Below are 24213 nucleotides of genomic sequence, written 5' to 3' on the forward strand. Positions count from 1 at the left end.
TTTTCGATTTGCCAAAAATTCTTCTCACAGAAAAATGTCTTCCCATCACATCATCAATACTTAGAAACTCTTCACTTTTAAACGAAGAATTGCGTATGTATTTGTCAACTTTTAAATTAAACAACGCAGCATACATTTAGGTATATTACAATATTCGTTGAACTAAAAAAAAAATTTTAATTATGAGAATATTTACAAATACATTTGAAACTTTATACTATAAAGTAATAGCATGCATTTTCATTTGGAATTTGTTATTTAAAGTAACTCAAAAAACAATTTGAATAGCACGTTATATTTGTACTGCATAATTTAGAAAATGCTTTTGAAGCCTTAATTCAATTCAATTTGAAACTAATGCAACATTGAAGGACGAGAGGATTAACAATTAATTAACATTCTGATGATTAACTGAATAATTTAACTAGTCCTAGCTCTAGAAAATGTACATTGATTATTTTAAATATTAATAATATTATTGTTAATTGGACGGTATCTACAAGTACATGAAACGACGAGGCCTTCCAGGTACTCCACACACATCGCTTCGCATATCTATTGTGATCCTCTTGGGCTCTACAGAGGGACCGCCGAAATGCCTTCTGCCCATTTATACCGATTGGTAGATGGGTTTCTGTGTCGCAGCTCTCTTTAGAGACATCCGTTGCCCCAACAGCCACACCAGGGTATCTTGCCACCTGTGTGCGAGCTTATCGATATCTTACGCCTATTGGAACGCATGCTGAAGCTCGTCGAGGACTCCCGGGACGAGGCGAAACTGTTTGAGTTGCGATCGGATAGCGAGGTGAAGGTCTCGTGGTTGCTATCCTGATGGGAATGGTGGCTGTGGTGCGGATTGTTGCTGATCAGCGAGCTGCTATGCTGATGGTGGTGCGTGTGGTGTGGGTGGTGGTGGTGACTGCCACCGCCACCGCCACCGCCTCCACCCCCGCCACTCGCATTACTATTTCGATGCACGCTATGCACAGTTCCCTCGGAGTGTCTTCGCGAGCATTTCGTGCGACTAACAGTGGCTGTCAAGGGCACCGCTTCGCCACTGTCCTTGCGGTGGTGGTGGTGTGTGGTGCTGGGCGGTGCAGAGTTCGTGGCTGCCACCTCGGCATGCCCAGTTGTCATTGTATTGCTAATCGCGCGCCTTCGCATGGAATGTGGAGAGTTGGGCGTACTGTGGCTGGTCTGCTTGCAGTTTTTTAAGTCCGGATGGGCCAGCACGGCTGCCGCCACGCTTGCCAGATCGCCACAGCTGGCAGTTGTGGTTGGTGCTTGGCTCACCAGACAAACACCACCTCCTCCATTGACTGCCACGGCACCCATCTGACTCTGTTGCTCCTCGCTGCACACAATGGAAACGCGCCGCGCTTTCCGATTCCCCGCATCCGCATCGCCATTCTGCAGAGAATTCAAGTTAATATTCATATTTAGAAAAATATTTGTCTAGGCTTTAGAAATATTCACCCTAAGATTTTAATTTTAGCGAAAATCAACTCCTAAAAACAATTTGCAATTTGCTTTAAATTTTCCCTGCAATTGGAATATTGTTCTATTAATAGAAAATTTGATTCCCAACATTAGGACAGTGACCGTTTTATAACAAATGATAATAATTTTGGAAAATTAGAAAACGCCTTGTAATAATATTTTGAAACAGACTTTGCTTAAAATATAGCAACATTTTTTTGATAAAGAGCTATTTAGCTAAAATAATCCTGAAATAAGATAATTCTTTTTCTCTAATTTTGTAAAAAAAAGATGTAGTTCAAAAATTTACGTAAGATTAAATAGGCTTTCTATTATTGTGAAAAAATGGGATTTAAATGAAAATACTTGGAAGGGATTTGTTTTTAAATTTAGAAATTCACCGAATTTCGTTTTATTTCGACATTTTTTTCGATTTTATAAATTAAAATTAATTTAAATTGAGAAACATGTTTTATTTAAATAGAAATTTAATTTAAATATTTTAATTCCCTTTAGAAAGTCAAGTTTATTTTTTTGGCAATAAATATAAAAAATAATTAAACAAAGGAATAAATTAGTAGTATTAAGATATTGAATTAAATTTTACTAATTCCAAATTTTAAGAAAATATTTTTTAATCAAGAGAAAAGCGTTTTTAGTATAGTATTTAAAATAAACCCCTTACGTTGCTTAAAAAGATTTTAAATGTTCATCTAGTTTCTCGCTTAAGACGGTTGCCCTTTTTCCCAATTTTGGGCCAAATATTTAAGTACAAGTATTAGGCAACAAACTGGCTGTAGAATTGTGAAATGCGATTTCTGAATGTTTTTTAGAGAAATGGTTTTAAATGTCCAGAATTTTAGGCAATTCTTTTAGAACACTTTTTTAATAATTGCCATAATGGATCTTTTTAGAGCGGACCTTCTTTGGCTAGATTCTCTTTTTACAATGCTACCCACCTCAAGGTCTGTTGCACCATCCCCTGTAGGCTCAGCCGGGGGATAGTCGACATCCAGAGAGCGAGTCAGTTGCGTGGGGGCTGAGCGGAAGACTGCGCGTTTCGCTGCTGCCGAGACCAGCGCTTTGTAGAGTTGGCTCTTGTTCGGAGGCAGGCCATGTACGGAAGGTGTGGCGGGTGGTTGGGGGGATGGGGGCTCCGCGGGCGTAGCTCCGTTTCCGTTCATGCGTATGTTCGTGCGAGCTGGCGGAAGCGGTGGTGGCGGCTTGGCTGGCAAGCTTGGCTTTGGGCCCGTTGGTGGAAGTGGAGCCTTCACTTGGGGCCTTTGAAGTGGCCCTCCCGGCTTTTTTGCTGCTTGGTTAATCTTGTCGAATCCTAGATAGGTGCACTTGTCCGGAAACGGTGCCATCGGATCGGGCATGTGCGGTGCAGGACTGTCTGTGGGCTCACGATCGCGCTCCAGAGAGCGGGTGCGTCGCGACAGTTTGTCTGTGGTTGCTGTGGGGGAGGCTGTGGTCGCGGGAGAAATTGTGGTATTTGTACCGTCGCAGTGCAGATAGAGATTCATTTCGGAGCGGTATGGTTTCTTGGTCTTCTCCCTGCCCTCTTGGTTCTGTGTTGGTAAAAGGTTGTCTCGCGATTTGCTCTTCTCCAGCTGAATGGCCAGAATGTCCTCAGAAATTGTTTCAATATCGTTGAGTATCGACTCCAAGTTCACCGAATCCGTCTGGTATGTTAGAAAAATACGAGTTATTTGATTGGAATATCTAGTCTAATTTTAGCTTCTATGAATCCATACTACATAGTACGTGTATATATTGTGGGGAGGGGGTCGATTAAAAGAGCAGCAGCTGTCGGGATTTTACTGAGATGAGACTAGCTATGCAAGCGTTCTAATGGTATAAAGTTTTTGAGTTTCTAGCTCTACCAGCCGGGATGAGTTCTAAGAATTGAAGGGACATTTGAAGGGATATATGTCTCCACGAGGGAGTACCCTGATAAATGTGGGTGAGTTTAGAGAATGGTCCAAGGGGGCACACATTATTTATATGACATAGCTATTCTCTAAATAGTTATAAGTACATATCCATGGCAGACTTCTGACGAGCTCTGCACAGCACATATATGTATCTAAGATTTGACACAAACATTGATAAAACACCAATTAGAATTTGATAGCTCACTGATTCGCTAGTGAAAATCATGATCAGCATTATCACTTTTAGTATTCAAATGAATGCAGTACTGAGGGAAACATCGAAGGAACTACTCGTACACCGATAATGAGTTCTGCCGATCTGAGCTCAGCAGATCTCTCACCTGACTGCCGTGATCCACGGTCCGATTGGCAGTTGCATCTGCGCTGCAATCGATAACCGCTGCAATGGCTATTGGCTTGGAACTGTTGGCACACGCCGTCGGCTTGACGAGCTGCCTCAGTGGCGACGAAGTCGTCTTTGTGGAGTTCGTTGTCACGGTCATGACGGGCTTGGTCAGGGCAGTAGCCGAGATACAAGTGCTGTGGCAATGCTTTTGTGCGGTCGCGTAGATCGGCTCAGTAGATTGGGACTGGGGCAGTAGCGTAGGCAGGGATGCAGACAGAGATGCCGCCGAAGCTACCGCGGCAGTGGCAAGGGCGGCGGTGTAGATGTCAACCACACTGCCAGCCCCCACAAGCGCGCCAGCGCCACTGACGCCGAGGCCGACAGTAGCGGCCACATTGACAACGGACCGATGGAAAGCACAGTGCTGACCTTGTGGCGACTGCTGCTGGCATTGGCGTTGGTGGAGCTGGCACGGCGAGGGGGCGGGCGGAGTGCACTGTGAGTGGGCGCGGGCGCGATGTCGTGGACTTACTTGGGGTGAGAGGCGCAGCGGCTGTCTTTGATAGGGCGAGGCCAGCGCATTGTTTACAAAGATGTCAGGCGGCTCGCGTATCTGCGGCGGCGTCTCCAATGGTGGCGGTGGCGAGCCGGGGGGCAGCGAGTCTCCATCGCCGCCCTGATTGGCGAGCTTCGTGTTGAGCTTGAGGCGCGGCTTAATGGGGGCGAAGAAGTGCTTGGGGCTGTTGAGCGCTTGCTGTGTTGCGTTTGTGGTGATAGCCACGGTCTCAATGGCAGGTTCCGCACCACCAACACCAGCAGCCGGTGGCGGTGCATTCAATGCTATTCTGGGCATTGTGTGGACTGGCGGTGTGGACACAAAGGTTGTCAGCGTGGGTGGCGCCAGATGTGGAGACTGCGGTGGCGGCGAACGTGTCGGGGAGGCATTGTACTTGCGATGCGAGAACGGCGACTCTAAATTGTAGTCCCAGCCATTGGTGTGGCGCATCGTCTTGCCGGTGCTGGTGCTCGAGCTGGTGCCCAGTTCGGGTGTAGGCGTGACAGCTGCAAGGCAAGCTATTGAGTTCTGATATCATACAAGTATATGGCTAGCCGTCTACTCACCCATATGGCCGGCTATGTGTTGCTGCAGGATGTTTTCAAAGTAGGAGAGCGGTGGCACCATCGCTTGCAGATCGTTCAGTTGATTGGCCACCAGTTCTATGGGCGTCAGCGGTGTCAGCGGTCCAACGAGGCTGGGCAGTGTGCTCTGAGAGCTATTGAGATCGGGTGTGTTGCTGATCAGCAAATGGTCGTTTTGCTGCGCCAGCAGCTCCGGATTGCTGAGCGTCTCCTCAGACACCACCGAGAGATGATCGTACTGCTGGGGCTGGCTGTCCTTCTTGGGCGCCTCGTTGCACTGAGCGCCGCCATTCGAGCTGCTGTTGTTGTCTGACAGCGGCGCCTTGATGGGTGTGCAAGAGCCTCCCTCCTGGCAGCATTCGTCGCTGCAGTGGCCGTCGTCGCCGCGACAAGTATCACATGAGTCAGAGTCCTGTGGAAAGTAGTAGGAATTGCAGACAAGTCAGACATCTCCCTAATCTTGTAATTAGTTCATTTGCAATCTTAATACTTACATCACTGTTAACATCACAACCTCCGCTACCTCGGCCACCACCGCTGCAGCGGTGCGCATTGCAACCGCCACTGCCACCGCTGCCCCGGCAACCACCGTACTCATGATCGCACAGTTTCGCTTTGAAGCGTTTGTTGAGACGATCGCACTCATCCCGCAGCGTCCAGATCTCCCGTCGTAATTGTTCATTCTCCCGTCTCAAGCGCTTGATGTCGGATTGACCTAAAAGAGAGGAATTTCAGAAATTCAAGTCTTTCGGTTGGAGTAGCTCTATAACTTTGGTAGGAAATTATTTTCTATTTGTTTAACTTTTTTTGATCACTCAACAATTTTTTTTTTTTTTTAACAGTTGATTTAAATTTGCAATCTGTCCTAACGGACAATCAGCAAATTATACTGGAGGAACATTGGCATTATGATTTTGTATTATGTGTGGCTTTGTGGAGACTCAACAATATATGAAAATATGTTTCGACCGGAGCTGGAAAAACAATCGATATTATTTTTTAGGAGACCACAAAGGACATGGTGTTTTTTAAGACACTTGCAAGAAAGTTCTTTTGTGCCCCAGCATCTGAATCTGAAGGAATGTTCAGCAATGCTGGAGAAATAATTTTAGATCGGAGATTTCGCTACAATAAACATCGAACATCCAGCTATAGTTTCGACAGCTTTTAAACATCTATCTTTCCACATTTTATTATTTTCCATTCAAAAATACTTCAGACTTCTGTAAAACAAATTACTAAAAATCCAATTATATAATTTTCTTTCGATTCCGAAACACTTATAAGCTGGCTCAGTAGTTTTTGTATATTTTGTACCGATTAAAAAATATATATATATATGTATTCGATCGATGCTTCGATAACGGGCTGCTATTTCTGAGGCTCATAATAAATAAATTATTTTACACAATTTGCAAGGTATTTGACAAACATAAGTAAATTAGGAATCATATCACTTCTTTATTTCAAAATTTTTTTCTTTAGAATCATGGCGACAAGCTTTGAAAATATTGTTTTCATTATGAACTTGAAATTTTTGATTTAAAATTCATAAATATTTTTAAATTGCTTAATAAATGTTCATAATGTTGGCAACTATTTCTTATTAGGTAAGAAATATTTGAGGTCCCTCTTCATAAGTGTGATTATACTTGCTGTCAAAACATGTTGTGAAAAAAAACAAACTGAAAACAGAAAAGAACAATTTCCCAACTGAGTGATTAATTATGTGAATTTTATGATATGGCTTTTTCAAAATTGCAATTAAGGAAAAATTCTCAAATTGTCATACCATCCAGTTCAAATATATCGAAGGACAAACATTATTAGTGCCTTCTTTATATCAAAAGACACAGAAACAATAAACTGTTGCCGTTTGAATAATTCTGAAAATTGAAAGCTTTTAATTACATACTTATGTGCACTTCCTATTCTTGAAATCCAATAGACACGAACATATTTCATTTCTTTTATTTACATTTGCTCTTCAAACACACTTTTCAGCTTCTTTGTTTTTTGATGTTTCCTGCCAGCAAAAATGTACAAAGGTGTTTCTCGTTCGCTCGTTCATACATAGCGGCAACACATTTTCTTCCCATTAATTTTCATTATTGTTTCTTTTCCTTTTTGTTTAGAAAACCCCAACCAAACACGTGTCTGTGGCCTCCGTGTGCCATTTCTCATTCTGCACTTTGTTACTTTGTGGAAAGGCTTTGGTAAACTTAAATTTGATTGTTTACTTTTCCTTATCTTCTGTTTTTGGCAGAGCGAGCGCTTTATATGCTTTATATATTTGAAAATATTTTCATTTTTCTAATTTTGTGCTTCGTTCGTTTTATGATTTTTCACCTTCTAATGTCTTTTTAATTGGATTTTCAGGTCTTTGTATTTTTCGCTTCTATTTTCAACCGCAAATACATATAATCACCAAATGTATATGCAAAGATATTGTTCTTAATGGGTTAGGTGAGATTATTGAATCGCTTTACCTCTTTCCACCTCCGCATTAATGTTTATGGTTCGCAACCTGAGTTCTTCATTTTCGTAGATCATGCCACGTGATGACTTCCTGTCCAATCTGTAATTTTGAGATACGATTACAATAATTGCCAATGTAACATGCATCCTAAATGCCCTGCCTTCGATTAGTCAGTGGTTGCCATGGCGAACGGCAGCCAATTAACATTTCCTGGCTTTATGCTTGCCTCCCAATACACTTTTACTTTGTTCTATAGTATGAAGCTCTTGAAAACTCGGTCGTGCTTCAACGAATGCTGTAAGTCAACTGAACTCGATAGGTCCAGTATTAGGATTTCTTTACCCAATTATATTAGCAGTTTAGCTTGGTCTGCGGCCTTTCAACACTCGCACAAATAAATAAATAATAATAAAAAAGCGACGTAGAAAAATAAATAAATATACACAAACATACTTATATACATACATACGAGTCTGTAGCAATGTTTCTTCTATTTCCTCCACTTTCCACTTGGAACGCGCTACATATTTCTATTTATCAGAGAGAAATATTCAACATATTCTGCATAGCCGCGTCAATGGGCTGGAGGTGTCTGCCTCTGCCTCTGCTTCTGCCTCTGGGCTGAGGTAACAACAAACAGAAGGCAAGCACAACTATAAATCTAAGAAGCTGTCTAAACATAAACTCGATATTTATTTTAAAGTCTTTCAAGAGCTCAAGAGGATCGCCTGCATTTGAACTTCAGTTCTTTATTGGAAAATGTGTTGCTGTTGTTATTTATAACTTGTTTTTTGTTTTTAATGCAGCCAATTAAGCCAAATCCCTAATGAGCCATAAACAGCCTTGCAAATTTTCCATAACTTACGTTTTTTATTTCGCTAAAAATCTTTTGGCCTTTCTGCTGCCGTCTTGTCTGAGAACTTTCCTAAAACTGCTGCCCCGTTTGTCCAACCCAACGATCCAACTCTGCACATACTTGTATATACATATGTTTTATGAGAAAAGTACATACATATCTACTCTCGCATACAGAATCTCACACACAATTCTATGTGTCCACGGACCAAAAAAATTCCCTATATATGTACGACTGTCTGTTGCCGAAATATTGGAATGCGCATATCTCGAAACACCGCCTAATATTAATATCTGACATAATCTTGCTGAATACTTCAAAATATTTGGCATCTGCTTAAATTTATGTTTTACTCGAAATAAACAAAAACTTGTCATTTATTATATTTCTGAACGAAATTGTGCACGCGAGAGCAGTTTGAGAATTATGGGCGAGCTTCAGTGGAGGTATTTTTCAAGTTTAAAAAGTATTTGTATAGTATTGAAAATATTCTACCTTAATCAAGCAAAAGGTTTTTAAAATATTAGTGGTTAGAACAAGCAAGAACTAAAGTAGCTAATTAAGCTCGGTCTAGTGGGGGAGAGACCTCTCTTATTAATTCATAAATGATAAACATAAGTGAAATGCCAATTTCCGAACGAATAACAAATTAATTGAAATGCTAAATAATATATATATAGTATATCAGAAAGTGCTAACATTCTTAGCACTTTTGTAATTCTCATTGCTTTTCAAAATTTAAGTGTAATGGACTGGTTTTCAACACCAAAACCAGGCAGAAGCATTGACTTAAGTACTGGATTTAAATAAACCGGAGAGGCATTGCTCCCACCTAAATCTTTAGAAAAAAGTTCCCAATCTGAAATCGACGACACATTCATTATAATGTCGCGGTTTTCGCCTTTAAATGGAACTGAATTGGATTTATTGAAGTTTTTCCGTTGAAAATATAAATAAATATATACTTGTATAATATAATTTTATATTATACATATACATAATATTATTTGAACGCATCACATCGTGCGTTAATTTTTAATTTAATTTATTAATTAATAAACATATTAATTTTTTGGCAAAGGTGTTAATGCCCTTCCGGATCATCATAAGTGTCGTTTCCATTTAAATTTTCCTAGACTTGATGGTCTAATTTGTCTATTTAAAAAGTAGTTATTATGAATGCATTAATTTTTACACAAACATGTTTCGAATTGAAAGCATTTGGTTTGCTGGCATTCCGTTTTAAGGTTTAATAAAATAATTATAAGTATTGAGTTGAGAAAAGCATTTATTGTACTCCAACAATCCATTCGTGAAAAGGCTTAATAGTCGCAATTTCTGTTTTGAAAAACACATTTCTGACTTTTTAGTTGTAACTATAAGTTTAATTTATGTTATAAATATAACAGTATAATTAAAAATAGAAAAAATGACTTTCATCTAATGTGCCAAATAGATTTAGAATATCTATTATAACAAATAAAAGTTTCCTTAAGTGGTTTGCTTGTAAAGACCCAGATAAATAATTTAAATTGTTCAACCAAATCAAAATCAATTCGATTAATTAGCTCGCCAGCATTTTATGACCTCCAAATAAATAATAATTATTTCTAGGTTTTTATTCCTATTGTTTAAGCAATTTATGAAAATAATTTCAACAAAACTGTGAACTACCTGAGAAATATAAGTTTTAAGCAGATAGTTAACTAAGCAGACTGGGACGAAGGACATTTATCTAATGGTTGACTTCCCATTTCAATTATTCTCATGCCATGTATCCAGGAAATATTACACCTGGAGGTGCAGTATTTATGAATCTTATGGCATGTTTAAATAGGCTTTTCATTTAACAAAATACAAATGTATGCCAACGACATTCTTCGTGCCAAACAAATTCCGTTCAACTGAACGGAAACTTGCTAGACTTTCGATTTCTGTTGCCGAAGTCGGTTCAGTTCCGGAACGAAGACGCTCCATCCCTGGCTGCGCGGCCGGTGTATGTTTGTGTAAACAAGTGTGGACGCAGACACGTTTCTGTACAGCATATATAGTACACATCGATAAACCCATGATCTCGATAGAAAAGAAAAGTTGTTGGCACTTTTATTCAACAAGAGAACAATCTGTATCCGAATAGCGTGCCGTAACATGAATGGTTCATATAACGGGAAACTCGTGTGTTAACTCGCTTCGGAACAAATGTAAACATGGTCATGTGTAGTGCTGAGTATTGTTTCGATTCTTAATTTGTATGTAGATACACGAACTTGGCGATAAACAACAATATTTATTTTTAGGCATGCCCACAGGCGAAAATTGTATATTTAACGATCGCTAAAGTGCATGGACATTAGAAAATTTTAATGAGTTTCGGTATTTATTGATTCGCAGCAGCAGAAACAGATGTCTGATTCCAAAAATACATGAAAGGCATGTACATATTCATAAAACCCAATCAACTGCTTACTTTGCGGACTTCTCCGAGCGTTTGTTGCTCTTGCGGCCTCGTTCATTTTGCGTTCGTGTAGTTTTTGAACTTTTCATTTAATTTGCAGGCTTTTCCCCAATTAATTGGCACTTCGTGACACTTTTCTGCTGACGTAAATGGCGCACAAATGGCATTCGATTTTCACGCAATTAAACTTTCTCACTGCATTTCACTCGGCAATTTCTCCAAAAGCCGCACCGAACTTTTGACACTCAATCAGGCCCAGACACTGGCACTGGCACAGCCTGTTGAATTTTTCACCAAATGTGCAGTTCTGCGGAGGGAAACACCCACAAGCGGAAAATGTGACACAATGAGAAATTAGCTAACAAATGATTTTTCACCGCAGCGAAACAGAATTTTTCGTGTTGCGATACCGCACGAGTCGACTATGAACAGAAAACTGACAGTTGTGCGAGATCAGTTTTGGCCAAAAACAAACGACCACAACAACAGCAACACCAACAATAAAAGCATCGAACGCCAACGGCTGGCATTGAGACTCGCCAAGAGCAACAAGCTTTGCCTTTATTAAAATATCAGAAGAAAATCCAAAAAACAAAAAAAAAAGAAAGAAAATGCGAGCAAATCTCAAAAGCACTACAAATAACAACAAATCATCGTTCTCAATGAAATGTACGCATGCATCGACTAAATTCGTTATGATTTTCCAAAAAAAAAGAAGAAACAGATTTCCCGTCAGCGGTGCGAACTTTTTTTTTCCATTAAAACATGCGAACGAGCAGCGTTCCCCAAATATAAAAAGCTTTTACAGTTTCTATTTATACTCAGGTAAAAATAATGATCAATTTATTTTATTATCAAGCTAAAATAAAACAATTGCTATTTGTGTTTCAAAAATTGATCAATAAATATTTCGTATAAAATATAGAAGATTTCCATTTGTGTCAAAATATATTGCATTGAATGATTCATTGAATTCACAATTAATTCAAAATTTGGAAAAAATAAACAAGAAATACATTTCGGTTAATTAGAGTAAGCTAAAAGTTTAAAGAAATCAGTGAGTCCCAGTCGCAAACAACTGCCAAGATAATACATACTTTTAATGTTCATTGAATTACAAGTATTATATGAATATATTGTAAGTGATTTAAATAAAAAAATTAATGAAATTGAATATTCAAAATTTCTATAAATGAAGATTGTTCTAGTACGTATAATTTTTCAAAATGTTGACTATAGAAAGCTAATTGGTTTTGCGACCTACAAGAATTATTAAATGGAAATAAATCTAGTCTAGATAACTACTCTTGTTCTGGTTTTATTTTGGAAACATAATGATCTTTCGCACTTACACTCAACTGAACTCGCTTTATTATGATTATTTCCGGGGAAATCTTTAAGCACTTACGGGGGATTCCTTATATTTTCTAGTGTATTTTTAAAAATTTCTAATCTTTCAAGCTAAAGTTTTAACCTATTCTAATCTATGTCTATATTTTGTTTATGAATAAAAAAACACATATAATAGTATTTAATGGTGTCTTCAATTAACATGAATTTGAAGGCTATGAATCCTTCACATACATATGCAGTGTGTGTTTAAAATAACACTGAACATTAATTAATTCAGAGGTGGTTTCATATTAAGAAAAAATGTGTTGCTCAAATAATGAAATGTATACATCTAATGAACTGAAACATTTATTTACAATGCATTGTTTTTAAGCCCGTTATTGACTTTATTTACAATGCCTTTTTTTTGACGAACGAAATAAATGTAAGCCAGCTGATGCACTTTTTTCTTGGTTTTAATGACATAAAAAATGAATTAAAATTAATCAAACCCTTAATCGCATTCCATGTGCCGTTAGCTTGTAACTGAAATGTTTTTTTATGTTTTTATTTAATTTTTTCTTGTTGTTTTTTTTTTTTGAAATGTTTTACAATCTGCGTATGTAATTGAAAATTGAAATTGCTGACAACAAAACTGAATTTATTCCAACAATAAGCGGCGGATAATACAAATTAACAATGCCACACATTCAATTAAGTGTACAACGGCAGTTTTGAGGTGGAATTGAAAACATTTTCTATGGACAGTGATGATATTTTGTTGCCATTGCCGCTGCCACCACCTAATAATGATTGGGAAGCACTGTAGAAACATTGAAAAATATATAAAATGTGTCAGGGCAGTGGCACTGGCAGTGGCCGTCGACGTCTGTATCTGTAGGTGGGAGAGCTTTTTTAATGCCCATATCTTATAGTAGAGATACACAGCCAGACACACGCTTATGGCCGCACAATAAATCTTGAAAATATATATTTTTACACAATAAAATGTCAGCCATTTGAAAATAATAATACCAGCATTAGCATTGTGCTGAGTTCAGGGGGTGTCGATCTATTTTCATAAATAATATTTTCGTTCATATTGTGGAAGCTTGAAAATAAATTTGAATTATTTAGCAGCTAATTAAAAATTAGCAGAGGTTAAGCGGCCAATTAATTTATGGGCATACATATGTATACAAACAATGTCAGTCGAGTTTATGTTCCTTTCTAAAATTTGTGCCAATTTGTTTAAGTACTAGCATATTAGCAAATTGGCGCCTTCCATTGTTTATTTCGACATAAATTCACCGCAGACAGTCTAATCTTTGGAGATATTCTCAAAATTGTTGTCTACGCATTGTTAGTGACATAAGGACAGGTCTTTATTTTTTCTATTTAAAATAATTGTCATACTTCAATCAATTTTGGTGACGTGTGCTTGTCATTTCTTCGAAAAGAGATTTTAAGGAAAAACATTAAAATTCATCAAAATGTGCGAGGCGGCTTAATACAAAATAAATATTCCACAGCTGTGCCTTAAAGAAATAAAAATATACTAAGCATTTATATTCAGATTTATGATGCTCATCCAAAATATAATTGCACTCAAATAATTGAACTGCAGAAACAATTAACTAAATTGTTTTAAAATTGATGCCATATTTTGAATAAAAGCAGCCGTACAGACAGAGCTTTGACTCCCTTTTTTCTAACTCTAACTGGTTTAAATAATATATATGCTTAAAAATCTAAAACATTATTCGAATGAATAAATCACATTTAAATAATGCTTTTTCATTGATTTTCAAACATCAGGTGATGGCTGGGTGCTATTTTTTCCAGCCAACTATTCCAACTATCAGTGCTTTAAAAAGTTTTCGAAATTTCCACAAGTACAAGATTTGCTATAAATATAGAAAAGCCCACTAAAATATTTAGAATAGCGCATGATCCTCGGCAGAAAAGCTGCCTTTGCTATAAAATCCGAATTCTTTATTGCGCATGGTCCGCAAAATAAAAGCTCTTACTTGCTAAAAATATAAGATCTCATTGATCAATGATTCTCTTAAGAAATAGCTTTTATGGGAAACAATGCTCTTTCAAAATTGTATCTTATAAAAATATTCTATATAGGAAAACTTTGTGATCGTACATCTTAAATTTAAAGAGACAGAAGATATTAAAAAACTAAGCTGTCTTATAAATGGATCCTATCTATTAATTTCAAACTGTTCTTTAAATTTTCAAGCCCATGAGTTAAGCAAAACTATATTCTTGTTGATCGATTAAGTTACCTGTTTATAGATAATGATTTTCTCAACACAAAGCTGTTACAAAAGAAAATACTGTCTCATAAATAGCATTTAAAATATTCTAAGCAGTTCTTTCTCTTCAGATAAGAGTTATAGAATAGCAGAGCTGTCTTATAAATGAATTCTACCCTCAAATTTTGAACTTTCTTAAACTTTTCAAGCTTTTGTTGTTGTGGACCCTTTGGGTCGCAATGCTCTCTAAAAAATGGCTCTTATACTAATATTATCTGATGTTCTTCTTATTGTTGGCTCTTTTGAATTTTCAAACTTATCTCTATGAGTCTTAAGTAATATTATATTGTGGTTGATCGATTGAGTTACCTGCTATTTAGCTTATAGTGCGCATGACGTCTTCGTTCTCGGAGCATAGTCGTGCGTTAGTTATCCGCATATGAAAGTAAAACCAACAAACAAAAACAAAAGACACATATAAAGTACAAACGAAAGAGAAACCAAAAGAGAAAACCATACACAACGATAATAATAAGAATAATAACAACAACAGAAACAAAAACCATAACAGAAATGTTCAATTATTCGGTTGTTGTAAATGTGTAAGATTTGAGTTTGTTTGCTGTTTTTCAGCATTTTTGTTTACATTTTTTTCCATCATCGTATTGCTGTGAATTACTCGAGGGCGTGTTTATTTAGACAAAACGAATTGTGTGTAAGCGTCCATGTTGCCTTTGGGTATTTGGATGCAAATAACAAATTATAAAGAAGGCCCGTACGACTTAATTGCGGGCTAATTTCGGATCTGTGTAAAAGATAATGCTGTGATACACATTGCCACATTTAATTTTTTCCACTTGTCGCTTTAAGGCCACAAAACTTTGCAGACGCTTGGGCTCGCAGCTAAAAAAGTTGACGTGTGGAATATTAATGCACGATTTTATATCTAGATGTTCAATGACATTCCATGCTTTATGTGCGGCACTGTCTCTGTCTGGCTACAGCACAATGGCTGCTCGTGCGCCTCGATGTATGCTACACACGCGTCGAGCGGCACAACGAGGACCCACAGACGCAGTCACATACACATTCACATACACATACGCATCCACACAAAGGGAATTTTTAGCATACAAGCCACAACAATGGGGCAGACAACAGCCCACATGAGTGGGGTTGTGAAATGGTTGTTGAACGGCGAGGGGAGGAGGGGATTGATGTATGCTTCTTTCTTTTTGTCAAAGGGTGAAACATTATCTGCCGAGCCAATTGATTTATCGATTAAGTTGTCAAGTACACATTGTTATCCTTCATTAATGTGTTACATGTGTTACAATCTTGCCTCGCCTTCTGAACGAGTTTGGAATACAACCCCGTCCATGCCTTGCCCCTCCACGCTTGCGTAGCACGTGACAACGGTCTCTCTTACCACTTTTTTCCACGTCTGTAGCATTGAAAATTCATACATACATATATGTACATGTGTTTGTAGACATGTCGTTGAAGTTTTCCCCTCTTGTTGCTCATTATGTAACTGTCACAAGGAATATTATTATTTCTTGTTCGGGGCTGAATTTGTTGCATGCAAGTATATAGTATAACAATATTTGTCAAATCAAAACCCCATTCGCTTTAGCACGAACGACATTTTATTCAAATATGCTCGCGCACATAGCCATTTGTATTTATGTATATAGTAGTTCAAACTTCTATTTATTTGCTTTGGACAGACAACAAATAATTTGATTTAAAAATATGCCACCAATTATTTATTTTCAGATCTCCACTACAACATTTACACGCTTCAATGGCTTTCTGTATTTTGTGAATTATTTTAAAACATAATCTTGATTAAGTCAAGGCTCCGACTATATTTCTATTAACCGAAATGAATGCTTTATTAAATGTGATAGATGTTGCTTAACATTTGTCTTGAAGCTTGAATTCAACTTCGATTTTAATTAAGCTTAAAGCGAGTCATTCCAATTCTTAGTTTCTTTTAAATGTCCAGCAACTACTTTAGCAAACAGCTTCATAATGCCTTTAAATTTAATCCAATTTTATGAGAAATATTAAAACCATCAAACTAAAAAAAACATTTGTTTTAATTATGCTGAACACTCTAATCATTTTTTTGTTTCCGCCTAATTTTTAATCAGCTTTCCATTCATATCAAAATCGAGAGTCAGAATTATCAGCCCATTTGCTCAATATAAATATTTTTCCAGCCATTTATCTACAGAATACATCGATTGTCATCGCTTAAATCAATTTTATTACTCCGCCTTTTAAGAAACAGAATGAATTATTGATCGATTAACGGGGATTCTTTCATTGATCACAACTTAAAGAATTTGTTCTTAAATATCTTACTTTAGTTGACTAATCAGATCTTTCTGCAAAGCAGCTCATTCAGGACCTCTTCTTCCCAATGAAGCCTTCTAAGCCTAAATCTCCAGCGCTCTGATTCCTCTTCAAGTAAAGATGAGCAAAAAATAAAAATAATCTTTCTATTCAGTAAGAAATTTCTCCGAGACGTAACCTAAATATTATGCACAAATTTCAATTAAAATTCCTTTTGCAAAAGACTTTCGCTGACAGAAACTTCTCGATTCTAAAAATATTTATCGTATTAATAAACTTACTCAGAATCGTAATAGGAACTCATAAATATTTACGAATGCACACTTTCAAGTTAATTGTTTATTAAAATTGATGGAACTGCCGGAGCTGTTAAGTAAACCGACCGATTATCACGGCGTACACACAAAAATAATTGCTCTTTTTTATTAATTTATGGCTGGGAGCACTTATTATAAGTATTGTTTAAAAAACACATGTGGCTCGCCAGCCGCTCGCCCCACATACGCGTTGTATAATTTAAATAATGGATCGTAAATGGATTTAAAAATAAAAACCATACTTTCACACTTAAACAGGTCTGCCTAAAGGGAGAAACAAAGACAAAGGCGGCGGGGCGCTTCACCCAACGACCTACGGATCCACGAACGCAGTGACAAAGATCGCGCACGCACAGCTGCATACGAGATATATCCAAGTCGACAGATCTAGGTAAAAAGCTATATAGACACCGGTGCGAACGGTGACAGGTCGTTGCTCGGGCAATCGGAGCCCACACGATATGAATGTGTTGTGGCCGAACGGGCACGCGACTGGGAACTGCAGCAGAAGCCGCAACACGGAGAACTCAAACTCGACAAATTCGCTGCGTATGCGCCTCAGTTTTCCTTCTTTTCCATTGCTATACTCTGCACAAAACGCGTCCCATGCGTTTGTAATGCACCCAAGCAGGCAGTCGTCTATGACAGGCAGAATTTGTTGAGCGGCTTTTCAGTTACAGAAATATGCCGTGAAGGGGCTAAAATGGTAACTAAATGGTAGATATTTTTCCCACCAGTAAGTCGTCTTCAATTGCTACTTAGGTATTGGAAAGAATTATCATTTGAAAGCTAAAGAGTTTTGAAACTTTCAAAAAAAAAAATGATGAGGCCTGCAGATTTTATTCTCCGGAATATATACTCCACCATTTCTACTTAGGTATTGGAAAGAACTCTCTATTGAAAGCTAAACAGTTTTGAAACTTTCAAAAAAAATGATGAGGTCTACAGATTTTATTCTCCGGAATATATACTCCACCATTTCTACTTAGGTATTGGAAAGATCTGTCTTTTGAAAGCTAAACAGTTTTGAAACTTTCAAAACAAAAAAATGATGAGGTCTACAGATTTTATTCTCTGGAATATATACTCCACCATTTCTACTTAGGTATTGGAAAGAATTCTCATTTGAAAGCTTAACAGTTTTGAAACTTTCAAAAAAAAAAAAATGATGAGATCTACAGATTTTATTCTCTAGAATATATACTTCACCATTTCTTCTTTTCATTTAAAAAACACCCTACATACATATTATATTTTGTTGCAACAGCATTTATGAGAGGTCCCTTTATTGAAGAACTATCGATTTCAAAAGGGGTTTCATGTAGTATGTGGAAATTGGATGGAAGCATTAGCTGCCATAGCCATCATCTGTTGGTTAAATAGATGACAATCAATGATGGATAGAAGTATTATTTAATTCGTATTTAATGTTCCTCACATATACAATTACAAATAAATGTCCACCAATGAATTGAAGTTAATTTAGACATAATTTGCTCTGAAATATATACTTCACGATTTCTTCTTTTCATTTAAAAAACACCCCACATATATTTGGTTGCAACACCATTTATAAGAGGTCCCTTCATTGGAAAACTTTAAAAAACTTCTTCCTATATACAATTAGAAATAAATGTCCACCAATGAATCGAAGTTAATTTAGATATCATTTGCTATGGTTTTCTGCTTTTTGCTTTCCCCATCAATATGAAAAATTCAATCGGACCAAAGATTGTGATATTAATTAAATAAAAGCGATGGCTTAGATTGTCCATAACTCTCAACTAAACTGGTTGTGAAAGAGTATTACAACTTTTACAATTCTGAAATAGTTATATTCGCTAATTAGCTCCAGGCAGTACAATATCAGTAGGACCTAAATCATTCTATGGGCTTCATCGAGTAACTTCAAGTTTTTTTGAAAACACACTCATTTCGGAAGAGTATTGCAGCTTCGGCGATACGTTGAGTTGGCACTTTTTTGCTGCTTTTTCGTATTCCTTACCCAAAGTTTTCGTGTTAAATATTTGCGTACAAGTTTTATTTGTTGAATTGGTGTTGTTGCCGCTGGCGTTGTTATTCTGTCAGGCGTGTGTATGCACGCACACACACACACACATACACGCACATGCAGCCGGCTGTCTGATGGACAGACAGAATGCATATGGCGCGCCAATAAAGTGCCGGAATGTGCGTGCGTATGCGGATTCGTGCCTGCGCGCGCGTCTGCGTCTGTGTGTGTGTGTGTGTGTGTGTGTGTGTATGTGTAAAGGCCCCCATTATCCCCCAGCGATTCACATGCGATAGTTGACTCCAGATTGAGAGGAGAGTGTAAAGAAAAAAGAACATGCGAGCTAAGAGAAAAGCCAAACAACAAATGAACAGCAACAGTGGCGACGGAAAAAAAGCAAACACCTCGCCCACCCCACCACAACTTCTTGTTGTTGTTGTTATTGCTGTTGTTGTTATGTTGTTATGTCTATTTTTTGTTGCCTTTCTTCTTGGCCTGTTGCAGTTTGGCTTTATGGCTCTATTGTGGGGCACTGTGTCTCGCCCGTACGTTGAACATTCCCCCCTCCCCTCCCCTCCCCGCACAAGATTCTAGTCTCGCCTCGTCCCGTCTCTTCTCTGCTGTCCTCACTCATTGTTGCGCCTAGTTCTTATGCCAATGGAGCGCAATTTATGCGTTTTCTCGAAAAAATGAACGTTCTTCTGAAACGAATCATTTCGTTTTCATAAAATGCTTGAAGGCGTTGCTCTGATTTTGATTCGATTGGATGCAGCAACACAATGTTCTTTTTGATGGAAATATCACTTTGGAAATTGTTGCTGCCGCAAGGTGTGGACTCCGCGGGGGCAAGCTGTTAGTCTCTGTTATGCTTGTTCATTTATGTGAATTGGATGCCTCTGCATTCGGGTGGGATTTGTAAAATAAATAAATAGAACGCTTTTATGGCAGGTGTCGTCAGATCGCATTCTTCGTGGCCATGCCAGCTAATTGAAAAGTGATTTGTTTGAACAAGAACTCAGCAGAAGGCGTTCTAGTTTGTAAATATTGCTGCTATTAATATTAATATTATTGTCTCAAATATTTTGATGAGTGTACATTTATTAACTAGCACGTTTTATTGAAACGAGTATTTAAAGTATAAAACCATTATACTTAAAATGATGGCATAATGAACATATTCGTTTTATATGTTGAAATTTAACAAATGTTTCTTTAAATAAAATAATTAGAGAAACAATAGTCCTTTAAAATTTTTTTACGATATCGTTTTCTTTACAGCTTTAAGTTCAATATTATTCGTATTGAGAGAATTAAACTACATATAAAGCTGGTCTGAACTTTTGGTTTCAGGGAATTTTTAAAGTTCTCAACAACTTCGTTCAACAATTTCCGCAAAGTAAATCTTACATTTTTGAGCCCCGCAAAAATAGTGGCTATTAAAATCTCATGCTGATTACAAATACAAAAACCATTTTTTGGAGCTGAGCAGGAATGGCATTTGATTTTAATTTAGTTTGAAATATTTTAAATTAAATTCAAGCCTATTGTTAGTAGAGAAAATCGAATTTTTCCAAAGACTTAGCTCCTTACTCTTGCTGAGGAATTTTAAGTAAATACCCTTTACTTATATTATATAAAAGAAATCGTTAGAAACTGATTAAATATTCCCGTGTCTCCAAAAGTAAGTGTGTCTCTCACAAACTGGAATTATATTACAGGTCCTGTAAGACTCTCTCTGTTTTCTGTGTTGACACATTTAAAATTTCTAACGTTATGACCTACATTTGATATGTTGTTGTGCTTTTAATGCAGTCCGGATGCGACAAATAGTTGAGTGAAGCTCTTCATTTTGGAGCAGAAACATCGGACACCTGTTGACGTTTTAATGGTGGAAGTTTCGTGGAACATTCCACAAATTGTCGAAAGGGCGTCGTTTCGGGGAAATTCTATTTTGGAGTACGAGCAGCAAAGTGATTCACTTTCAGACTTGGCCCAGGCATTCGGAGGTGAGTTTATTGCAAAATCTGCAGCGCCAACATTGTAAATAATAAATAGAAAACGGAACGCCATATGCCGGCAATTCGGCCAAAATGATATTTACAGACAACACTCGTTCTGTGGGTGTTTGTGTGCATGGCAGGCGCTATTTTGTAAATAATTTCCAAAAACAAAACGGTGCGTCAGACATTTGTTTGGTCATGAAGCTGTACGAGTAACTGAATGGAAAATCAATGGGTCCGACATCAAAATAAAACGCTCCATGGATATTGAGCTCAATTGTTGCGCTTCATTGGGCGCGCCGATCAAGGTAGAGGAAGCGAATCACATAATAATCGCGAAATTATCGCCATGAATAATTTTGGCAATCAAAATATCATCGCATTTGTATCTTGTGGAGGTACTGAAGGCGCCGAGTTCAATGAGCCTCCGATCGCCATTCGTTTTTTATGGCTTAAATGAATTTTGTTCGACTGCTGCGGTTTCATATGCCGCTAATTGGCCAGAGATGAATATGTTTTTAATAATTGTGTATAAACAAAGGCGGGGGAGTATACTACAAGTATAAGCAGGAATCGAAATTGCAGCCAGCGGCGAGCAAATTGTGTGGTCCAATTAAAAAAATGAATAAGTATAATGAATGTTCTTTTGATGCGCAAGACAGATTTATGCGACCAATTTTGAGGCGCAGCGCTCGGGCATAATAAATGTATCAAAATATTGCCGGGCCGGATCAAGAAAAATCCATTTTAAAAACATTTTCAAGTACATTTTACGGCGTAATTGAAATAAATCTCAAATTGCTTTTAAAATCCATTTCGTACCGCATGAGAAGGTTGTTGATGTCTATTTTGTGACTGTGAGAAGCTGTTTTCAAAAAGCATTTCAGATATTGGCAGGTAAACAATCAGCTGCCACTATTGACGTGTAGCCACAATTTTTGTTTCGAAACAAGTGCTTAGCTTTTCAAAAATTAACGATTACTCAAATTTAAGACGAACTTTGCTGCCGAAAGTGTAGATTGGAAATGCTTTTGCATCACAATGAATGCAACAATTCTGTTTTCTGTTCAGTTAGTGCTTTAAAATAAGCAGAAGAAAATTGATTATTAATTATTTATTAATTAACAAAACTGATAGAGTAGTTTTGAACTACATTTCTCAGTTATATTATATTTGTATGCGTGTTAAATTGTTTAATTTGCGTACAACTTTTTCGCTTGCTCTCTGTTAATAACTTTATACTTTAAGGAGTCTAGTTCTTTTTTAACAATTAAATAGATAACATTATTTTGCTGTTGTTTTTTAAATTTATACAAGTATATCGATAAAGTTTTTAAATAAATTTAATTTACTATTATTCAAGCAATGTTTGAATCTGAATTTCAACGTGTTCAAGTAACTTTTTTATAAAAAAATATTGTCATAAATATTAAGATTAATTTATTGAAATCACTGTTAAAACTCATACGTATTCTTTCTAATTTGAAAAGCAACTTCTATATTAAATATTAAAAATTATACTTATTTTGGCTGTTGCTACCAATTTATTACCTTTCCTAGATGCTAAAATAACTGAACATTCAATTGATAAATTGTTCGTTAGCAGCACTTATATCAAGAATTGCTCTGGAAGGAGATGTTTTTCAATTTTAAAATCAAATGGCATTCATTGCCCTAAATTCCCTTTATTTGTTAGGCATATGTGTACAAAAATGTAAATCTGAGCAGAGTTCGCTTTGCAAATTGCAAAGAAATGCAAGATAATAAAAATACCCCAATAAGTTGGAGTTGCTAAAAATAAATCGTTGCAATTTTAATTGGTTTTTCTTCTTCTTGAAGAGCTTACATTGAACAAGTAAGCAAATGTTAGTTTCTCGCAGCATTTCTGTATTATTGATTGATTGAGTTGAGGTGTTGGTTTTATTTGCCTTTCTTTTTCTTGAATCAATCACAGCTTATGGAGAGTAATTGAAGTTGGAAATAAAGCTGGGCTGGCAAATGGGTTGGTAAATGTTTGTGTGCAGGATTTCTTGCAGTGCATTTTACTATCATCCTGAGATCGAGTTTTGTAGCTAAATAAACACGCTCGAGTAACTCACGCAACACATTTGAGTCTGTATGTGCTATAAAATGGAAATGTAACTCTCTCTATAGATGTGCATGTCAACTAAGCACACACTAGAGGACGAGTTCTTGTGTATGTGTGTTTGTGTTTTATGTACTTTAGTGCTACTTACTTGGTCTCGTTGGCGATGAGCTTTGCGTTGATTTCCGCTGATTGCCGTCGCCGTTCTCGCCGTTGCTGCCGCTGGCGCGTCCGCTAATTAAATTGTCATCCAAAGAAATGCCGTCGATCCAATGCATGACATTGTTTCACATACAACCACACTTGTACACGCATACGCACACACAAACACACACACACACACACGATGTCTGCACGGAGGACAAAAGGTATGGAAATGAATCAGAAAAACATTTCAGCTATTGATAATTTTCTGAGTTGCGTTCGCTTTTAACTTAAGCCGTTGACACTTTCATTATTTCACTTGGAATTTTTTGCTGCTTATACACGTCTTCCCCGTCTTTTCCGTCCATCTATCCATCCATCCAGCGCCAGCACCCTGACATTTGCCTCGCTGCTCGTTGATGGACGTTGTCGTCACCGTGTCGTCCAAAGACAATGATAATAATTCAATTCCAAGCAACAAGTAGCGGGTGGAGATGTGGAAATGGATGTAACTTGAGTTGTTTTCTTTGCTTTTATCGCTTTTCTTGCCTTGCTCTCTTGTTTGTTTCACTTTTCGTTCGCCATCAACACTCATACGCCCTGTGTGACATAATTAGCACATTGCACTTTCACACTCGCGGATTTGGCCTGCCATGCAACGCACAGGGCAACGCAATTTTATCATTTGCACACATCATTTGAGTAAAGCGAGTGCATCAAGTGCATGCAAATTGCAATTTTGAATGCACTGCAGAAAACATTATAATTAATCAGCACAGAACAGAACCGAACAGCGCAGCGCAGAGATCAACAGAGACGCACAAACAAAGACAGAGGCCTGGGGGCCGGCACGTCAACTCGCTTCGATAATTCCAATCGATTTGTTGTATCTTCTACTGGCGGCGCTTCGCGCGAACACGTCGAACTTGTTGTTGGCTAGCTGGCTAGCCGGCTGCTACTGACTGACGAGCACGGACCGGACCGGACCGCACCGGACTCG

At 37.5% G+C, this 24213-nt stretch overlaps 1 protein-coding gene across 3 annotated transcripts; it reads right to left on the reverse strand.

The window, feature by feature from the left end:
- Nucleotides 1-311: 311 nt before the first annotated feature.
- LOC115623687 (proline-rich protein 36) lies at nucleotides 312-23466 on the reverse strand. 3 transcript variants are annotated; one of them, XM_030518157.1, is made up of 8 exons: nucleotides 23221-23466; nucleotides 14661-14697; nucleotides 7392-7480; nucleotides 5397-5617; nucleotides 4894-5314; nucleotides 3758-4836; nucleotides 2427-3164; nucleotides 312-1410 (listed from the first exon to the last, which is right to left on the reverse strand). In XM_030518157.1, exons 1-8 carry the CDS (start codon nucleotides 23345-23347, stop codon nucleotides 652-654), a joined length of 3471 nt encoding a protein of 1156 aa, XP_030374017.1. In that variant the 5' UTR covers nucleotides 23348-23466; the 3' UTR covers nucleotides 312-651. The 3 variants fall into 3 exon arrangements, with proteins under 3 accessions (XP_030374017.1, XP_030374019.1, XP_030374018.1); XM_030518159.1 differs by lacking the exons at nucleotides 14661-14697; nucleotides 23221-23466 and adding an exon at nucleotides 16937-16959; XM_030518158.1 differs by lacking the exons at nucleotides 14661-14697; nucleotides 23221-23466 and adding an exon at nucleotides 10705-10781.
- Nucleotides 23467-24213: the final 747 nt, after the last annotated feature.

The sequence above is a fragment of the Scaptodrosophila lebanonensis genome, unplaced genomic scaffold (genome assembly GCF_003285725.1).
Source record: "Scaptodrosophila lebanonensis strain 11010-0011.00,11010-0021.00 unplaced genomic scaffold, SlebRS2 tig00000053-arrow-pilon, whole genome shotgun sequence".
Lineage (NCBI taxonomy): Eukaryota > Metazoa > Arthropoda > Insecta > Diptera > Drosophilidae > Scaptodrosophila > Scaptodrosophila lebanonensis.